At 38.7% G+C, this 20,072-nt stretch overlaps 1 protein-coding gene across 1 annotated transcript; it reads right to left on the reverse strand.

Annotated features, from left to right (window-relative positions):
* Positions 1-16,765: 16,765 nt before the first annotated feature.
* Positions 16,766-20,036, reverse strand: SMIM30 (small integral membrane protein 30). Its single transcript, XM_025895990.2, has 2 exons — positions 19,762-20,036; positions 16,766-19,477 (listed from the first exon to the last, which is right to left on the reverse strand). The coding sequence occupies exon 2, from the start codon at positions 19,404-19,406 to the stop codon at positions 19,221-19,223; it is 186 nt and encodes a 61-aa protein (XP_025751775.1). The 5' UTR covers positions 19,407-19,477; positions 19,762-20,036; the 3' UTR covers positions 16,766-19,220.
* Between the last annotated feature and the right edge of the window lie 36 nt (positions 20,037-20,072).

A 20,072-nucleotide genomic window follows, 5' to 3' on the forward strand; every position in this document is an offset into this window, starting at 1 on the left:
CACCCGCTGGTGCCACCGCTGTAAAACCAGGAGGGAGCGGGAAGGATTTGGATAAGGCTTGAAAGAGCACGTTCCTCCGCCCTCCCGCCTCTTCGGTTTGTATGGAAGTTTATCTGGGAGAAGTGGGAACATGAAAGCCGTGCCCCAAGAGTAATTCGCTTTGACTGCAAGGCAGTTGAGGAGCAGCTTGTTTTGGGTCGAGAGATTTGGATCCTGAGGAACTTCTTCACTGGGAGCTTCTGTTCAAGGCAGAATAAATCCTTCTGGGGGACAGATTTATGGGGTTGATTCATAATGTGTGTCACATCTATGAGACCGTTAGTAGACTACAGGCATTTTTTAAGGCTGTTGTCAAGTTTAGGTTCTTTTTTTGGCACTTACTAAAAGGCATTGGAATTGGTGGCCAAACCACAAAAGCAACTTCAGTAACAGTCTGACCAAGCCCAGAGGTCTGCAGCCACTGGAAAAAACAGTTGTTTAAAACCAACATAGCAGGTGACTTGTTTCAGCTAAAATTTATTCTTAGGCAGAAAACCCACACAAAGCTCAGGTACCACACAATTTTTTATTTTTTTCTGTTAATGTAATTATTACAACTTCATGTTGGTGCTCATCTTTGGCGTGGTAGGTGTTGGGTGGTTATTAAAGCTACTAGTTCAAGATGCACTTTTCATGTCCCAGTCACCTAAGCTAAGCAGACCTCTCCAGCTATCCTTTTTCTCTTGTTAAATATAGGTACCCACAGTGACACAGACCATGACTTTTAAAGTAATTCTTAAAATGTGAAGGGCAAGTAGCTAAGGCAGCAAGAGCAGGCACTTTAATAGTCTGTCTAATATAGCAAAGAATTCTCTAAAAGCCATGCATGAAAATGAAACATTTGGAATGCAAGATTAGGAAGATTTATAATATGTGCTACAGGATGACTGTATGGTCATGGTCAGGGCCTATTCTTGCACTCTGATATATGTTTTTTTGTTAAGAGTAAACGATACAATGTGATCATCATTGTAATAAAATAGATACAGCGCAGTAGGTTTTAACCTTTTCTGTCTGTGCTTTCTTAGAGTTGTCACAGAATTTTATTGCATTATAACATTTTAAAACTTGCTTTCCTTTTAGACCTGTCACAGACTGCTTAGAAGTAATCTGTGGACTTCAGAATTCATTCAGAATTCAACCACCAGTTCAATATTAATTCATTTGTCATCATAGGTGTAACCTGAAAACCAGTGCTCTAATTTTGTTCAACAAAATGTAGACATCCAGACTGAAGTGACAGCTAGTTTTCCATCATAGTCAATGTTGAAGAAGACATGCATTAGAGAGCAGATCATCTGACTCACAAGTCTAAAAGCCATCCTATGGCTTGAACTTTATTCTTATTGTAAGAGTAAAGACAGGCAAGAGAAACCGTTGCTACAAAGTAAGAGATTTCTGGTGGAGTGATGTATAGCTGTGTTAAGCTGTTGCACCAGGAGCAGGTCACATCCTCCATGGAGGGAAAAAAATCCAGAAGTCATGGGGCTGGGAATCTGGGAGGCGAAGGCAGATGCTGACAAAGATGGCTCCATGAAGCAAGAACCCAGAAATGAATGTGCAATTGGAAGGTGTGGAGAAGAAGAGATCTATAGTGACAGGTGAAGAGGTCTGTGCTGACTAGTTCTTCAAAACAGCTGTGCTAGAGATATGAAAGATTCAGAAAAAAAAAAAAGTGAGGCAGCCCTTGTTTGCTAAGTGAGTGGATTAGGGGTAGCGAAGAAGAATTTCTTGGGGCTTTGGCAAAAGGAAGGATCCTGGATCCTGAATAAATTGCCCACCACACAATATAAGGGAGGCAACACTAAGGGCAATAAGAAGGAGGTTCAAAAACACAGGGGACCTGTGTCCCATACAGGCATCTCAGGAGAAAGAAGTGATTACTCTCAGGGAAGTAAATATCTTTCCCTACCTTTTCTGTTTGTTAGTTTGGGGGTTTTTGTTTGTTTGCTTGTTTGTTTTACTTACATACTGCTGTTTCCCAAGAAGGAAGGGTAAAGGGAGAGAGTGTAAGAGAAGTGTGAGTAAAGCATACACAAGAGTGTTGATGTGCCCATTATAGCTATCAGCACACTGATCAGAGCTTTCATGAGAAAATGAGAGACCCAAGATTATTTCCCTGATTTTCTGAATTAGATCAAAGATGTGAACCATTGCCAGGTTTGGACAACTCTGCTGCAAAGTTCTTGATGGTTATGGTACGGAGCTCTTTCATTTAGTCCTGTTGGAGTTATTTAATAATCATGGTCAAGAAAGTAACTGGTGAAATACTCAGCTTTGTTGCTGATGACTGAGGATCCTGTATTCCAGTTGTTTATTTTTTTTTCCAATTTAAATACTGTTTAAGAATGACCAAGGAGCTGTGTCTAGTGAATTGGATGCACTAGGTCCATTCACAGACCAAGATCATCTTATTAGAGAGCGCTACTTTGATATTCTCAGTCTTTGGCATAATCTGCAGATCTGGGCAGCTCATTCCCATGAGGTGGTAGTGATGCTTAGGTGCATGTGGCCAAGGTGCCAGGAATTTGGGTGCTGGGGTGTGGGACAGGAGAATACAGAAGAATTTTGTTGACGTGTAAGTAGCATTTGGGGTACTTGCCACCTGATTTCTTTTGAGGATATGTGCCCTGAAACCCTATACCACAATTGTGAGCCAGGTGAGGATGCAGGGTGATTCTCATTGTTTTGAACTTTTTTCTTCAGAATGGGAGAGGTTTCTGAGAAGTCTGACACAGAGAAATTTCACTAATAGAGTCTGAGGTAGAGATAGGGCTAGAAGACAGGCTAGGAATGAGAAGTAACTATTAGTTGAAAAGATGGGCTGAGATATTGGCCTCACCAAGGTCAGTAATGTCTCTCAACTATTTCAGTGGGATGAGGATTTCAGCATGGGGCCAGAAGTTGTGAATACCTAAACATAAAGTATTCATGTCCCTTTTGTCTTGACCATTTCAGTAACTAATGTGTTTACACACTGTCTTGAAGTTTGTATATATGCAATGTCAATCCAGTCTGCATAATGGAAACTCTGAAGCATTGTAGGTTTTCCAACATTTCTGCAAAACAGGAGAGATAATCTGCAAGGTGTGCCCACTCCTGTGCAGAGGCCAGCACAAGATTTATTGCTTAAGAGACTATGATTGATGCTATCGAAGTACATCCTTTTCAAAGGGCTCAAGGAATTCTTCCAAGAGAAATTTCTTGCCTGTGCAGTAGATCTGTGCAACTTTGGAGTAGTATTTAAGTAGGACTTGTATAACATGAAGACCTGTGCAGGACCCCTGCACAATAGAGAATTTCACCTGCAATATATTTGGTTCCTGTCCTTGGTAAATTGTTTACAGAGCAAAGACATTTGTTGGCAGTGTCTGCCTCCTGGGTTGGCTCTCAGCACAGATGTAAATTTCACCCCATACTGAAACTCTCTAGTGGTCTCCACTCAGTGGAGATGTGTTTTCACCCATAACAAAATTATGTTCATGTGACTAGAACAATTCTTATGGATAATAATTGTATTTTTTAAATGTTAATATTCAGCCAGATCCTCAGATGTTTTATAAATATTTCTCAAGAACACAATTCAGTATGTTAAAAAAATATTTCATAATTACCTTTTGATACTTAATTTTTGTTCTTAAAAATAGATCTATGTTGCATGTTTACACAGGGGTAAATTAAGGTTTAAGTACAAATACGCATATGCGTATTAGCTGAGCATATGAAAAAGGCTTTGTCCTTCAGAGGAAAACTTCTCTATGTTTCTCTAATGGGAGTGAGGCACCAATGTATTTCTGAAAATCCCTTTAGATACTTTCCTGTATTCTCGGGCTTGTAAACACCTTTTTCCGAGTTTGTTCATTAGGACTGCCTTTGAAAGACTGGACACATGTTTTGCATCTGTTTTGTAGATACAGTGTTAAACTGTTGTGCAATTTAGGTAGTGTGGACTTGACTTCACTTGCATATCAGGTAGTTAGAAATGCAAATGAACTTAACTGTAGCCATGAGTAATTATCAATGTTAAATTGCACTGCTAATTACTTGTGCCTGGAAAAAGATAAGATAAATTTTTAAATTGCTGGACTTCACAAATGGTGGTTTTACATATATAATTTAGAGGGAAAAAGAGAAAAGAGAGTGTTAGAGAGTCAAGTGTCCATATGTGGTCTCTGTTGTTTGTGCACCATATATATGTTGTCCTGTGCTGAAAAATTACCAAAGTGCTTGCTTTCACAGCCAAGGAGGAGTGATAACGATTCACTTAAAAGAGACAGAGCCAGTCACATCTACAGAGATGCAAATTGGTGACTGAGCTCCACAGAAGGAAAAAACCAAGGAACTTAACAGTATCTGAAGTAGTAGTTCCAAGTAGATACATTTGTTGAGATAATATTTTTGAATGGTTGAGAATAGTTGAGACTATTTCTCTAATATTGTTATCTTGAATCTCTCGATATAAATCATATTTATAAATAATGTAATATTCAAAATTTAATCTTTAATTTGTTTAGCTCAAGTTTTGGGTTGTTTCATTTTTATTTTTTTTTAATAGCAGAGGGTAAGCACTGCCTTGTATTCCTGTATAACAAATCTTTTAATGTGAATTATTCTGAACTTGCAGTGTTGTTAGTGGGAAGTATTGAAATTCTTATTCTAGTTTTTAGTTAATATGGGCAGCACTGCAGAAACACCTCAGTAACAGTGTCTGCACCTCAGTTCAGTGTCTGAACTGCTGACCTCAGAAGGATGCTTGCTATTATTGCCTGCATGCCTTGGGAGGAGAAGGAACCTCTTGCCAGAATGTCAAGAGAATGTAAACCAAGCTTATTGAAGTTCCTGCTATATCCACTTTCTCCACTCTCTTTCTATGCCAGAAAACCTGTTGGTGCTTTGGTAATTGAATGTGGAACAGGAAAGCAAATACTTTCTTCTTTCTTCATTACAAAAAATAAAATACCATTCGTTACAAATCTTGTAGATGGGACTTTTGTTGAAGCATACACACAGACACAGGGAATAATCTTACAGAAATAGTGATTCATTTATTTAATGTATTTTCATCTGCAGTTTAATTAATCGCATTCATTGTACATTTTTTAGTATAAACTACATTACAATATGTCTTTCAACTACTTTAAATACATTCCATTTGCTGATTTGTTTTTCCCTGCACAACATCCAGTAATGTGAATAAATCACAGTGTTACAATTCAGCAACCAAAATAGTTGAAAGGAGCGATGCTGAACACAGTTAGGAGTTGATGACTAAATTACTGTGGCTGAAAGGCATGATTTTTGCATGAGGCTTATCTAACCAATAATATGAAAACAATCTGGTGAAAAACAGGTAGAAAGTCTTTCAGAGTTTCAAAGTTGAATGGGAAGTGCTGACTCAGGGCATGCTAATGACTTGCTGGTTCTAATGCATAGCTAAGCAGTCTTGGCTTCTTTGGTTGACTCTTGTTCTCAGGTCTTACCTTCTGACACTGTATCAATCACGTTTGGATAGAAGGGGAGCACTTCCACACAGGATTTCCAGCCAGTGCAGATCAGCACCTCAGGACCACTAAGATAGAAAGCTCTGTTAAGTTGCTGTGGTGTGGGATCCATTACTGTGATTTTAGAAGCTTTAGAGAGCTTGTAGATTTTCTTTTTTGAAGTGAAGTGTTTGATTTGTGTTGTTTGTGCACCTCACCCCTTTTCAGATACTATGTTTTATACTCCTTTTGTCTATGCTATTTTAACATTTGATTTTTCAATAAAATGCTTTTTCACAGACTATGCAATGCTCCTAGTTTATGTTGCTAAATGGAAATTCAAGTCTTGAAATCAGCTAACCCTGCTGAAGCACACAGCAGCTCTGCAGTGTCATGGTCATTAACAGTGCCAATCACAGCATTCAGGAACACTTTTTTCCTATCACCATTACAGGCGCCAGTGGAACACCATGGAACAAAATGAATGGGGTTAGTGACATTACAGTACAGAATGCTTGCCTTGAGAGAGAAACCTGAAAAGGCTTGAAAGACAAGGGAAGGATGCCTTCTTCCAGCTGAGCTGCATCCAGTATTAAGCATAGACAGCCTCATGTATGAGATGCACATTTACCAGTCATGTAAACCTACTCTATCCCAAGCTCTTTCATAGTTTTCCAGCATGTATGGATATGTGCAGAATGCTTCTTTGTCAGGCTGAGGGGCCTGCTGGGGTGGCAGGTATTGCTCCCATCTCTTTTAGTGCTGTTGGCTCACTAGAGATCATTAGGATGTGGCTGGGGCCTAATGAAAGGAGTGATAATGGTTCATTATTTTTCGTATACTTTCTGTCATGAAGCTATATAATGCCTAAGTGAATTTATGTACATTTCCTTTCCTTCACTGCCTTTGAAACCTAGAGGCTGATTTTAGTGAAGTGTGATAGGTGAGAAGAGAGGTCTCAGAGGCAGGCGAGGTTCCGATAAATTTTGTGAATGTGGGTGTTGGCTGCTTGTCCTAGAGTTTGCCTTTTTGCCTTGGCTGGCCACCGCTTTCAGGATGGCCACCACTCCCTAAGGACCCTGGTCTGTAACTGAGGCTTCAGCATGCAGTGATTCATCTGCTGGTCAAAACTGGTCATGGCCTGGAGTCTTAATCTCTTTCCAATCTGAACTCTTTGTGAGCAGGCTTGGCTGAGCTTAGCTGTGGAGATGAACAGGACACTGGATATGGCACCATGGTTTCTGTATCCAGGGTAGAATGGCAAGAAGCAAAGACCATGCTGGCAGCTCCTCCTGGTCTCTGCTGCAGTTACTGCTCCATTTCTTCCTGTGCTCATAGAACTATTTGCATGACTATTATTAGTGTATAGGGATATATATCAAATTAATCACTTTTGTAGAGCTGACATATATAAATACTTCCATTTTCTTCAATCTTTATGGTCAGGTTAGAGGTGAAACATAGAATGGACAGTATGTTGTAGGATTAGAGATTCTGTTTGGCAATAGAGTTTTCTATTTCTAGCAATATATTGAGGGGGATTTAAAAATAATAGGATAAAATAGTATAACTGTCACTGACAGCTTTCAAAGAACTTTTAGGTTATGCTTAGGGACAAAAATTAACAGTGTTAATGTAAGAAATACTTATTTTTTGCTGATATGACCAGTTTACATCTAGGGATTAGCCTTCCTACAGATTTATGGTTCAAATTTTATTTTAATTTAATACATAGAGTGTAACTATTTTATATATATATGTATATATGTAGTGTATATATATATATATATGCTACAGCGCAATGACTCTGGATTGATTTAAAGCTCTGTAAAGAAAATATGACTTGTTTAAAAAGGTATACTGCTGAACGCTTTTGAATGCGTAAGATTGAGAAAATGGAGAGTCAAATCTGCAGTGTCTGAGACAAAAGGTGAACACTGGTTTTGCAAGTAACCACCATGAATATATGTTCTTCTAGAGAGCTTCAGATCTTATGATCTAGAAAGTGAAAATAGTCTTGGATATTTGTGTGTCAGCTTAGCTGTTATCTGTTCACTGCAACTAATTTGATACTAGAATCTAATGCCATGGTCCCATTTCGTCAGTTTTTTGGATATTAAACATGAAATGTTCTCATTTATATGTAGAACATGGAGAAATAATTTTAAGTTTAATACTTGCAAGGATGCAGAGAACAGTTCTCTCTCAGTAAACTGTTTTAAGAAACACAACAGTTTGAATTCTGCAGATACTATCAGAACAGTACTGTGAGGGCACAGTAGGAGGAACTGCATGAATGCAGCTCTGATGCAACTGTAAAACTATAAATATAAATTTATTACTGCATTGCCTGTTTCATGAAGGTATGAAAGAATGGATGTTTTATTTGAAATGTCACCTACAAAACTAGTCAAGCCTAATGTTTAAAAATGGCAGTATCTTTTGCTTGATTGAACTAGTATTTGCATATAGTCAGGCAATGTTTGAGTGTGTTATTTAAAGAAAAGGGTGAAAAATTGAGCCGAAACAGAGTGTTGCACTGTACTAGATAAGACAGTCTGCTGGCAGGAGAAACACATGTGATCGGGTCCCAGATACCTAGATTGTTTAGTGCTGATTTTGCTTTGTTTTCTGGTCGACTACAAAATGTCAGACCATGGAGCAGGGACCAGGACTTAAATCTTGCCATAAGAGGCAGGTTTCCTAAGTAGCGGGCAAGGGAGTCCATCTCTCTTGCCCACATCCCACCTTCCCTGTGTCATTGCTCTTGCATTTTTACATGTAGAGGGTCCAAGATAAACAGGAGACCATGCTTTCCAGGATTGTATTACCTAGTACTCCAGGCAACTTTTTTTGGAGGTGGCAGACTGGGCTTCAATTCCAGATCTTCTATTTTGTGTGATGTAACTCCTAGGTTGATATGGAAAAGCTGGACTTCCTACAGCCCTTGTACATTCACTGTGCTCAGCATTGCTGCTGATGCACCTTACCTGAGCACATCACTCAGATCAGACTCTTGTAAGGACATTGCTGGGAGTGAGATATTTAGGTTACACTCTGTCTCACATCCGGATCGCAGAGATTCTGCACTTCACACTCTTGGGCAGTTCTGCACATGAATGGAAAGCTTGCAACCTCAGGTCTAAAGTGTAAATGTCAATTGAAAAGTGAGCACTGATAAGTCTTGCTGTTGCTGCACTGAGGGATTTCTGGGTCCTTTTTTGGAGGGTTTACATCCTAAATTCTATTCAAGTCATGTTTTAGATATTTAAACCATAAAACTACTTTAAACTCTTACAGTTCCTCACTACATAATTTTATTAAGCCTCACTGAACTTATTCTCCATTATTAAATCAAAATGTACAAATAAGAGATCTAAATAACAGTAATCTTTTCCTAATCTGAGATATGTAATTGGACAAAAAAGTACTCTTTTAATGATTCAACACTGTTCCTCACAGTACAATACCAGCAGTAGCCAAGTAAAACATACCTCTTGTGTAATTCTATGCTACATTGTAAATTTGGTATTAATGTAACACTTCAAAAGCTAACGGAACTTTTAGTTGATATACTGTATCTCTCTATTTGTACAATATCTTTTCATAAATATGCATGCATAACAAAACTGTGGCAATTGAGGAATTTATGTAAAACTTATGAATTCTCTTTGATATCACGGGTCCTCAAGATAAACCAGTTTCAACCTGCATGCTCTATATTGAAAACAGAACAGTTCTTTCTTTTTTTCCTAATGTTTTTATCGCATTGAATTTTCAAAGGACATTGTCACAAGGCCAACCATAATGAACATAATGAAATGCTGACAACCTGAAATAAAATGGAAGACCTTGAGACAAGAAGATCTGGCAACTGGTCAGAATGATTTACTCGCCCAAGTGGCTTAGTTATCAAAACATGGATCACATCTTGGGAAAACTTGGTGATGCTGAAAGAGAATTAAAAGCTAAAAAAGAGAAGGTAACTTAGTAGCCATTCTGGAGTAAGATAGAAGAAATCAGAAGAAAAAACTGGCTGCAGGAATGTAAGAAGTTATTTTCTGGTGTCACACCCAGACAGAGGCAATTGAGAACACAGAATTAATGAAATTGCAAGACTAGATTCAAATTCACTTTTGACCAATTTAGACAATAGTTAGATAATAAATGAAGCTGGGATAGCCTTCAGTGGATACAGAGAGAAGTTGGAGAAAGCAAAACTAAAGGTCTTAATTTTGAAACTTTCAGACTTCTGCTTCACTTGGCAGTCTTGAAGTACAATTATGAACCTACTGAAACCAAAACTATTTTAAGGTGAAGTAGGTTTTCAGTCTTTAAACTCTCTAACCTTTCCTTAAAAATCTGTAAGCTGGGAGTATGGTTATTCAAATATGGCTCCTGGTGAACAGATACAGTTAGGTATCTTTCAAAAAAGAAAACAAAGCTAATAGCTTTTTTTTAAATGTAAAATGCCTACATGTTTAATCATGTCTGGTTTTTGAAATTAAAAAATACAAGAATAATAATAGGATGAATAATTACTGGTACTAAGAATATGTTGAGATTTTAACATTGGACTTCCAAGTGCTGAAGTGAAGAAAGAGATACAAGTCTAGTAGACTTTGACTCAGCATTATGGTTTAGGGCTTAGGTATTCTGTAATATGAATAAAACTGCATCATATAGCAGTTTTAAGAAAGGATTTATGAAGTCTCTCTAGCAGGGGATGGTGAAAGATTTGTTCTGGTCTGTTCAGTATGAACATCCTAGAAGGAATTTTTGGAACTAGTGTAGGTTTCTATTATTTCTGTGGTAAGTTTAGAGAAACATATGCACTAATAAAACTCTTTACAAATGTACCAATTCTATAAAAGCTACACATTTCTCGGCCTTTGTAATAAGACCAGAAATAGTTACTGTAAGCAGGTGGCAGGGATCAACTGTTTCAAAAAATGAAAGACACAGTCTTTCACTCATGAGGTTTATTTCCTTGGTATTTATTTCTTATGAAACCAGAGTGCAGCTTTTGAAGCACAGGACAAAGGGAAAGTGGGTTTTCATCACCACATAATGAGAAAACAAAAACTCAGTGCTGAAAGAGGACATGGAACTCTTATGGAGCGAATTGCTCACCTACTACTGCATGAAAGAGCATGTATTTAAGGTATGTCTGTCAGAGCCTCTTTGCCCTGTTTCTATGACATTTATTTCCCAAGGCCCATATTTAATACCAAATCAGGTAATTTTCATTGTCCTGAGTTACAACAGTTGACATTATGATATATTAAGGCAAGAGTCTGACAACTATTATGTACAGGCAATTTCAGATTATTTTGGTAGTGTGCATAAAGTGATCACATGATCTACATTCACTATTCAAAGGTCAGTATTCCTTTGGAAGTGGAAGAGATTTTAATTCTTAATTCCTACTTAAAGGTATTGGGAGTTAAGCAGAAAAACTTCTGGCAAAACCCATAAAAGTTCAGATTTCTTTACATTTGTGCTTTACATTTCTATCTACAGCTATAATAATTTCCTTGCTGGCCCTTCTGAAATTGAGAACGTGTAATCCTTTTTACTGGGATTTCAGTGTTACTTCTGGACAGGCAAAGAAAATTTATGACGTTCTCATTTAATACACAGATCCTCATGTAGACTAGGTGAGGGGAGTTCTTCAGGAACAGTTTGACACAGACACAAAACAGATTGCTCTTATTACTAAAGTAATAAGAACAACAAGGCAGAAAGATAAGCAGATGTACATCAAATGTGTGCAGCACACATACATTTAAAGTGTGTGAGGAGGCACTTTATATTAGCATGGTGTCCTTGAGAGTGGGCTGTCTGGTGGATTTCCCTTTGCCTTGGTTGATAAATTTGGGGTTGGGGGGCGAAACAATGGAGTCTAAGTTGAATACACTAGTTCCGATGTGTATTTGTGGAATAAGAATATTTTGGGGAGAATATTTTTTTCTAATATTTATTAAGATGTAGGTCAAATAATTTACTGGTAGCAGACTAAGAGAAAAAAAGAATCTATTTTAAGAACCAATTTAGATTTTCACATAAATGGAAATCAAGAATAATTCTACTGCATTACACAGAATTATAAGGGCTGGTGCAAGGTCAGAATGAAGCCTCTTGTGTTTTCTGTTCAGAATTAATTTAAATCAGGATGACTGCACTGATTTCAGCAACTTCAGGCAGTTTTTTAACCAGATGAAAATTTGGCATTCAGTTATCACAATAAATAATTCAGCTAATATTTTTCTAAGGAAAAATTTGGGGGTGCAGTCTAATGTGGCTGCAGTTCCCCATGAGCACCATCTTGTGCAAGGTGCACTTCTGGTCAAATGACAGTGACCTCTCCATCCTATCAGCATAACTACTGCAACCAAACCTGTATTTTGTCTTTGACCTTGTCTTAAATTACCACTGATGCCAATGGGAACTCCATGTGCAACAAAGTTTTTTATTCTGGCTCTCAAATCTTAATATTTTCAAAATGTTGACTTGGGCAGGAGTTGACGTAATTCGCATTTAGGGCTTTGCACTGAAGCACTTGAATTCCATGTGGAGTACAGCACTAGCCCCATAAACCCATGTCTAAAAATCCCACTCTGAAAAGAGGATTACTGAACATGTGCTATATTTACTCCCTTTTTCCCATAACCTTTTAATGCCTCAGGGATTGAGTTTCAGTAGACGCAGTGGGAGAATCCTGGTACATCTGGTTTCCCTGTGGTCTTACATGATGACTGAACAGCCTCACAGCTTTTGCAGTCAGGTTCCCTATGGGCTCACACTGTGATTAGATTTGTTCACCACAAATATATCCTTGTTTGCCATAAAGATACAAGTGAATTGAACTTTTGTTTATGCATCCCATTTACAACTAGGACTTCACAGAATCATACAGTAAATTAGGTTGGAAAGGACCTCTGGAGGTCACCTTGTACCTTTCTTGACTAAGTCTCTTCCCAAAGATGATTTCTTTTTCCCCTTTTGTGGATCAACAATTTGGAAATATCCTTTCAGCTGACAGTGTCCTCTGCTTTTCTACTTTTCCAGGATGCACTAATTCCAGCTCACACAGATACCACATTTTAAAATATTGTATACACGGTATTTAAAAATTAAGTGTACCAACAAAACTAAATTTTGCAATGTGAAATCTGGCATGTAAGAATGTTAAAAATACATAAGCCACACAGCTGTTCCTGAATGTCTAAACAAATAGGTCATCACCTATCTGGCTTTTGTCACAGCAGGAGATGATTCCATGGAGCGAGAGGGTATCAGTGGCCTGGGCATGCATTTGGCACCCAGAGAGACACAGCTGTCTGTCACTTCCCAGGAAGGATTTGAGGTTAGCCAGCATCCCATGCATCAGGACATCCTGCTGCCATAACCCTGACATGGGGGATGGTTCTGGCAAAGTTATGTGGGATTCAGAAGACACAGTTTGGTCATTCCTTTAGGAGAGCTTGATTTCAGTTTAGGACAATAAATTTTTTTGAGCTGACTTCATTGAGATTCTCACCAAGGCCATATTTATTATTAGATAACACTGACTTGTTCTTGGAAAAGCACTTTTGGCCTATTTTTAATGTAAAATATTTTTTTGGATTTATGTTTTCTTTTTGTGAATACAATAAAATGAAAAACATGGCTCTGTGACATTTATTGCTGAATACTCATTTCTTATTGGCAACAGCTCCAGATATACAATCAACAACTTTAATCTTTATGAAGAGATGAGAAGTTACTTAAGTAGGGCCCATTGTAATATTACTTTTTATGAAAAAGGACTTTTTTTTAAGTAGATATAGACTACTTTATAGATTATATACTGTCTGCAGTTATCAGATAGACTTTTGGAAGTTGACCACAAATGGCCTTTCTGAAAAGATTAAATTTTAAAAGAGACCTAATTTTTCCTTGCTATTCATGCAGACACTGAAATAAATCTATGCTTTTGAGGAAAAATGAATCAACATGGCTTCAGCTGATTCTCCAGGTCATTTGAAAAGATTCAAATAAAATTTAAAACTGCTACCAGGACACTTATGAATCATGTTAGGTTAAATTCTGAGAACTAAGTGCAGGTATTAAACATGTAATTTCCATAGCTGTATCAGTTCAGAAATAGGTTGGCAGAAAATGTCCTTGAACAGTTCTAGAATTAAAGACATTCTCATTTCACAGGTAACTCATAAAATGGAAAGCAAACATATTTTCATAAAAGTGACAATTTTCTTCAATTCTCCCAAGATTAAAAGTGTTCATGTTTTAGGACTTGCTTTTCTGTGAAAGGGTAGAAAAGGGACATGCAGTTGTACTATTTATTATTAGCATCATCGCAGTGTGTGCAAAATGCTGCACCAACAGAAGAGAGAAATAGAAGAAAAAGACAGACCTTTCTCTTCTAAGTTTTACAGGACTGTGTTGTTCCACAGTATTTTAACTTCATTCAGGAAAAGAAGATAATTTCCTTGCTTTTATATTTGCCAAGTGTAGAGTAGCAGTATGAAAATGTATGCAAAATTTTAGTGCCTTGAATGAATGGCAGCTGAGAAAGCTGCTGGTACTGTTGGTTCCAGCTGAAAATTCCAAGGCAATGACTAGTGAGGAGGAACACAGACAATATGGGAAGGCTGAAGGAGAACACAAACTTTGACCTAACCCAGCAGCAAGCCGTAATTTTCTACAACAGTGTTCTTAGGGACACAGTTCTCTCTTCCACACCTCTAATGTTTGCAACTCCTAGGTCTGATGGAGGGCACTCTGCTTTCAGGCTTTCACTTACGCTGTGTAGTACACCCTCAGCAAATTTGCTGATGTCTCTAAGATGGTGCAGATGACACACAAGAGGAAAGGGATGCCATCCAGAGGAACCTTGGCAGGCTGGAGAAGTAGGCCTCAGTGAACAACCTCATGAAGTTCAACAAAGCGAAATGTGAGATCCTACACCTGGATCGTGGCAATCCCGGACGCACCTACAGGTTGGGCAGAGAGGTGATTGAGAGCAGCCCTGAGGAGAAAGACTTGGGGATAATGGTTAATGAAAAACTCAACATGAGCTGGCAGTGTGCATTCACAGCCCAGAAAGCCAAGCATCTCCTGAGCTGCATCAAAAGGAGGGTGGCCAGCAGGTCAAAAGAGGTGATTCTTGCCCTCTACTCTGCTCTTGTGAGACCCCACCTGGAGTGCTGTATATGGTTCTGGTGTCCCCAGCATAAGGACACGGAATTGTTGGAGCAAGTCCAGAGAAGGACCACAAAGTTGCTAAGAGGACTGGCTCACCTCCCATGCAAAAACAGGCTGATAAAGTTGGAGCTGTTACAGCCTGGAGAAGACTACATGGAGACCTCATAGCAACCTTCCAGTATCTGAAGGGGGTCTATAGGGAAGCTGGAGAGGGACTCTTCATCAGGAATTGTAGTGATAGGACAAGGAATAACAAATTAAAAGAGGGGGAATTTAGGTTAGATACTGTGAAGAAGTTTTGCACTGTAGGGGTGGTTAGTCATTGGAACAGGTTGCCCAGAGGGGTTGTGGATGCCCCAACCCTGGCAGTGTCCAAAGCCAGGCTGAATAAGGCCTTGAGCAGCCTGGTCTATTGGGAGATGCCCCGATCATGGCAGGGTTGGGACTAGATGATCTTTAAGGTCCATTCCAACCTCTTAACATTCTATGATTCTAAGATTATACAGGTCTCTTTGTTAAGCAGTCTAAGGGACATTTTGTGTTGTTTTTCTCATGAAAATCTCTGTTTCGATCTGATCAGATGAATGATCCAGAAACAAAAGGCTCTGTTGACTGTCTAGTGTACCCGGACCTTAATGTAACAGAGCTTTCCATGCATTTTCAAGTTTCATTATAGAGAAACTGAGCTAAGGAGACCAGTACAATATCAGATTATTTACTAACAATTTGTTCAAGTGTAAACCAGGAGGACAACCAGATCCAGGCCCTCCTTTCCACCACTCCTAACAATCACATCACTACACCAGTTTAGATCTGGCAAATCTTTCACCAGATGTAAAAATGAACGGCAAGGTTACTTCTGCAGTATAATAATTAGAGCATTTATCATGGAAACAGACCTATTATGGTTCATCCATTTAACTGTGTTTCATCTTATTATAAATGGTGAACTCAACTCCCTACTCTCTTCTCACAAAGCTTATGTAAGCAGCATCACCACCAGCAGCAGGATTTATCTGAGTAGGAGAGAATGTTCATAGCAGTGTTCATACACCCAGAGAATCCAGTGCATTAGGAACTTTGTGAAGCATGTGTATTCCAGCCCCAGGTACTGCTGTACTCAGCAGAATGGTAAGACCTAGCTGGTCTGCAGCACTTGAAGGTGTGTCATGAGAAGCTGAGGACTTCTGTCCATTTGCAAAGGGACTATACACTGGTTGTTAAATGTTCTAGGATGGTTGTTTTTTTAGGTACACTATTGTTAAAACATATGGAAATCATAGCAGTCAAAAGCTATTCCTTCCTGACCAGCAGCTTTCTTGAACTAATTAGAGGGTAGGTTGTATTTGTTAGGCAGTAAGCATTGTCAGGTTGTTTCTACTTTCTGCTCTAAAACCAGCTTCTAATGGTATTAATTTAGTGCAAAAAGTGAACCGCTTTGTGCGCTAGCTGAAATCCTGGAAGAACTAGAATCCTGTTTTCAAAAAAATCTGTATAAAACAAGCTCCTTTAAAGTCTAAAAAAATATATAATTCAGGTAACTAAATCACTAGAACATAGTATTTCTTTAAAAGAAAAAAGCAGAAAATGGTCCCATATATTCTTGGGTCTCCAATAGAAAACTGACATAAATGGCTTTTCTGGTATAAAGGCAACTACATAATAGATATGTTAAAAATTCATAGTGAAAAGGAAAAATAAATAATACTTCAAGTTTCCCTTGTACCAGAAAAACAGGATTCTTTGCAACTGCAAGCTGACAGTGTCAAAGGGGACCAGCCCCCTTTAAGTGCTTTAAAGTAGCTGATATTGAAATGGGATAAACAAGTAGTAGAATCAACAGAAGTACACTCACTGTACAAAAGCTTAACTGAACACATACCTTATGCCACATTAGTTTTAAAGTTATCTAACTTTAAGCAAAAGTAGATAAGAAAATAATAACAGAAGGAGTTGCAACAGTTTTAGTCATTTTTGTCATCATGATTTTTCTTTTCATAAGATCTACATCAAGCTGATGATAAATCATATGTGAAAGTTTATTAAGACAAAAGAAAAACAGGGGTATCTGATTTTACACTCAAGACATCAACAAATGGAAGTCTTTAACAATAAAGCTTCTTTCAGAACCCAGGAAACAAAGCTATTATGCTGTGTAAACACCTTTCAATAAAGTACATTCAGCTTCGGGCAAAGAACAGTGTTCCTCATATCCCTATTGCTTGAAGATAATTACTCTGCTAAAATTTTGTTTTCCTGAAGTGAAACTGTTGCCCAGTTTCCAGGGATCTTTTCCAAAGTGTAGGTAAAGGAGTCTGTGAAAAGCTGCTTGTGATAAAATTTATTCTATTGAAAGAGCAACATATATATTCTACTGAAAAATTGGCAAAATTATGTAATTTTTCAAAATTAAAGTGAATTGAGTGGTGATTTTGGGGGTTGGGTTTTTTTTTTAAGAGTAATGGTTTACCCAAGCTGGAACATCGAAGATCACACTTTGATGTGTGCTTGCACCCACCCAGCTGAATAATCACATACAGGATTATCTACTGCTGCTAGGCAGCTTTCAAAGGTGATGCTACTGTCTGAAGCTCCTCTAAGGCCTGTAAATTTCATTTGTACACAGTCATTGTGCACCATGTCCCAGACTTTTGAAAGCTACAAAAATTGTTCAAGAACCTGGCAAAACTTGCAACTCATCAGAGTAACTCTGTGACCTTTATTCTTGTAACGTGAAATCAGAAACCTACATTCTTGTGGATTACTGAATTGACTCCTACAGTTTCAATCCCATGCAATTTTTAGAAGCTTTCATTTTAACCTCCTCCCTCTATCAACCATGAGAGAGGGACACAAATTGCAAGACTGAAATAACAAGGGCTTCTGTCTCCTCAGAGGCTGAAGAAAGAAGTCAAACTAGCCAAAAATGGCATGCAGAAATCTTTGAATTTGTAGAACATAATATGCCACCCAAATAAGACCTGCCCAACAACTCTTCTAGCTTGGTGCTCTACTGAAGAGAGACTTGAAGTGGAGGAATAGCTTTGCATCACATGTAACCTTTTTCCCCAGCTCTGAAAGATAAAAGCCAAGATTTCTAGCAAGAGTGGCAGTGTCCACAGCACAAGATCAGAAGGAAATTCTGTGAACTGTGGAAAGCTCACATTCCTATGCTCCTTATTCTGCTGCTGTTAAGAGATTGAGCTCCTTGCTTCAAGCAGACAGCTAGAATGCCCTAACAAGCTGGAGGGAGTTGTGGTAAACATTCTTGGCTGAGCCTTTTCACCTTTGGTACTTAGAGAAGGTTCTAGATACGCTATTAAGTCTTTCAACCATATACCATTCGATCTGACTGAGCGTGAATAGAATACATCTCCCATTTTGCATCAGGACTTTTTACTTTGGTTTTGGTCCTAATCTTCTGTGGAACTCACATGCACCAGTTAGAGAAGCCTAAATGTTTAGCTAGTAACGTTTGTCATGAGGAAGACACTTGAGCAATGGACCTGTTGACTAAACCCAGGATTTTAACAAAATAAGTTTTTTCTATAACATGTGAACATGTTTTCTAAGAAACGTGTGTACAATGGTCTTATTATAACTCTAATAACTTCCTAATGCAGAAAAATACTACACATAATTCCTCATCAAAATAGGTAAGTCTTCAGTTTTGGAGAAAAAAGTACAAACAGCAAATGAAATAAAGCTTAAACATGGTGTGCCTAAAGGAAAACTGTGTACAAAAATAAACAAGAGACAAAGCCCATATCCCTAATCTGATTTACATAGCCTTACACGTACTTTTCTGTGAAATACATGTTAAATAAAAATATTGGTCCCACTCTTAAGTGTATTTACTTGGTAACAAGAACACAGGCTACAGGAGTGGCATATTCTAAAATAAAAATGCTCTAAAAATATTCTCAAAGAAAAGAAAAAGCCTTTCATGTTTTCTTAGTTCTCGTTAGTCTCATTCCTGTGACAGCAGAAGTGAGCTGTTAGGTGTTAACTGTCATTACAGAGAAGGTGAGCACAAGCACACAAGTTAGAGCAGTCTGCTTGCCAGCTATCTAGTTAGGAGAACTTTCAAAACTCTGTCATCCTGACCGGAAGATTAATAGCTGCTTTCTCCTGAATAAACCTTGAAACCAAAATTGTGGAACTTATTGACGGCCTGCCTCACATGCTACATTTATAAACTTTTACTGTGAGCCACTCTATAGTTTTTCTTCCCCATTCAAAAAGTTCTTACCCTTCTCTGAGGCAATATTTAATCACAAGCAATATAAAATTATCTTTCTGTCACAAGGGCAGATCCTAAAAATCCCTTTTACTGTGTACAGTCTTGATTCTGTTGTACTGAACAGTAAGACAGGTTTGCAGAAACATCTACTATTTGTTTTTTGAAAGTTATCTAGAACCAAAGCTCAGTCTTACACCCAACCCCAAGCCATGTTAGGAAATTCACTTCATCTGAGCATTTTCTTGAAATCACTGCTGCCCATTTCTTTTCCTTGCATACAAGCCGAGGCAGGCGCAGAATCCGACAACGCTGACAGCGAGGCCTAGAAGAAAGGCAATGGTATCTCCGGCATCCAGGGCTTCAACCACTGGCAGCACCAGCAGCAGTGAGAAGAGGACCAGGAAAAGTTTTGAGGTGTTCTTGGTAGAAGGCATGCTGATGATCAGCTGACCCCAAGGGGAAGTTAAATGAGGAAAGTGGTGGAAAGCAGGTACTTCAGCAGTATCTACAAGGAAAACAAATGGAACATGACAGAATTTCCCTTCCCCCTGGATTTGTCTTGTCAAAAGCCGAGTGATGTGATTGATGTATTACACATATCTGTGTGGGGCTCAGGAAATTTAGGTTTTATCTTCTCAATTACAAAAGCAAATGACTTACTATCATGAGACAGCCACAGTGGGGTTGCTATCTTGTTATGTAGTGCTGTGGAATCTAATCTTTTGGTGTCTTACCACGAGGTCAAGCCAGAACAGGCTCTCCTGTCTGCAGCTATCAGAGCCTGCTTACCTCGTGCTGTGCTATGTCGGCCTCTTTCACCAGGTGTTTAGGGCTGTGTAGCTCCTGAACACCACTCACCCACACCCCCTAGTACTGGGCATCCTCGGGATCCAAGAGCACGGCCAGACTACGGCACACTGGGGAGAGTGTGAACTTAACCTCCCGGGCAGTGTCACCGTGCAGGACAAACGTCTACCGTGGTTCCTACAACTTGGGAAGGTGCCCTCGAGGTGCACGTCGGGACCAGCCCGGATGCCCTCTCCGCAATAGTTCTTCCTGCGGGGATGGCTCGTTCCCGGGGTGCACTCGACAAAAACCCG

The sequence above is a fragment of the Manacus vitellinus genome, unplaced genomic scaffold, assembly GCF_001715985.3.
Source record: "Manacus vitellinus isolate BGI_N305 unplaced genomic scaffold, ASM171598v3 scaffold_5_pilon, whole genome shotgun sequence".
NCBI classification, from domain to species: domain Eukaryota; kingdom Metazoa; phylum Chordata; class Aves; order Passeriformes; family Pipridae; genus Manacus; species Manacus vitellinus.

Bases quoted from the DNA above. Each gene is read 5' to 3' on its own strand.
- SMIM30 (XM_025895990.2), bottom strand. From the start codon at position 19,406: ATGCCTTCTACCAAGAACACCTCAAAACTTTTCCTGGTCCTCTTCTCA.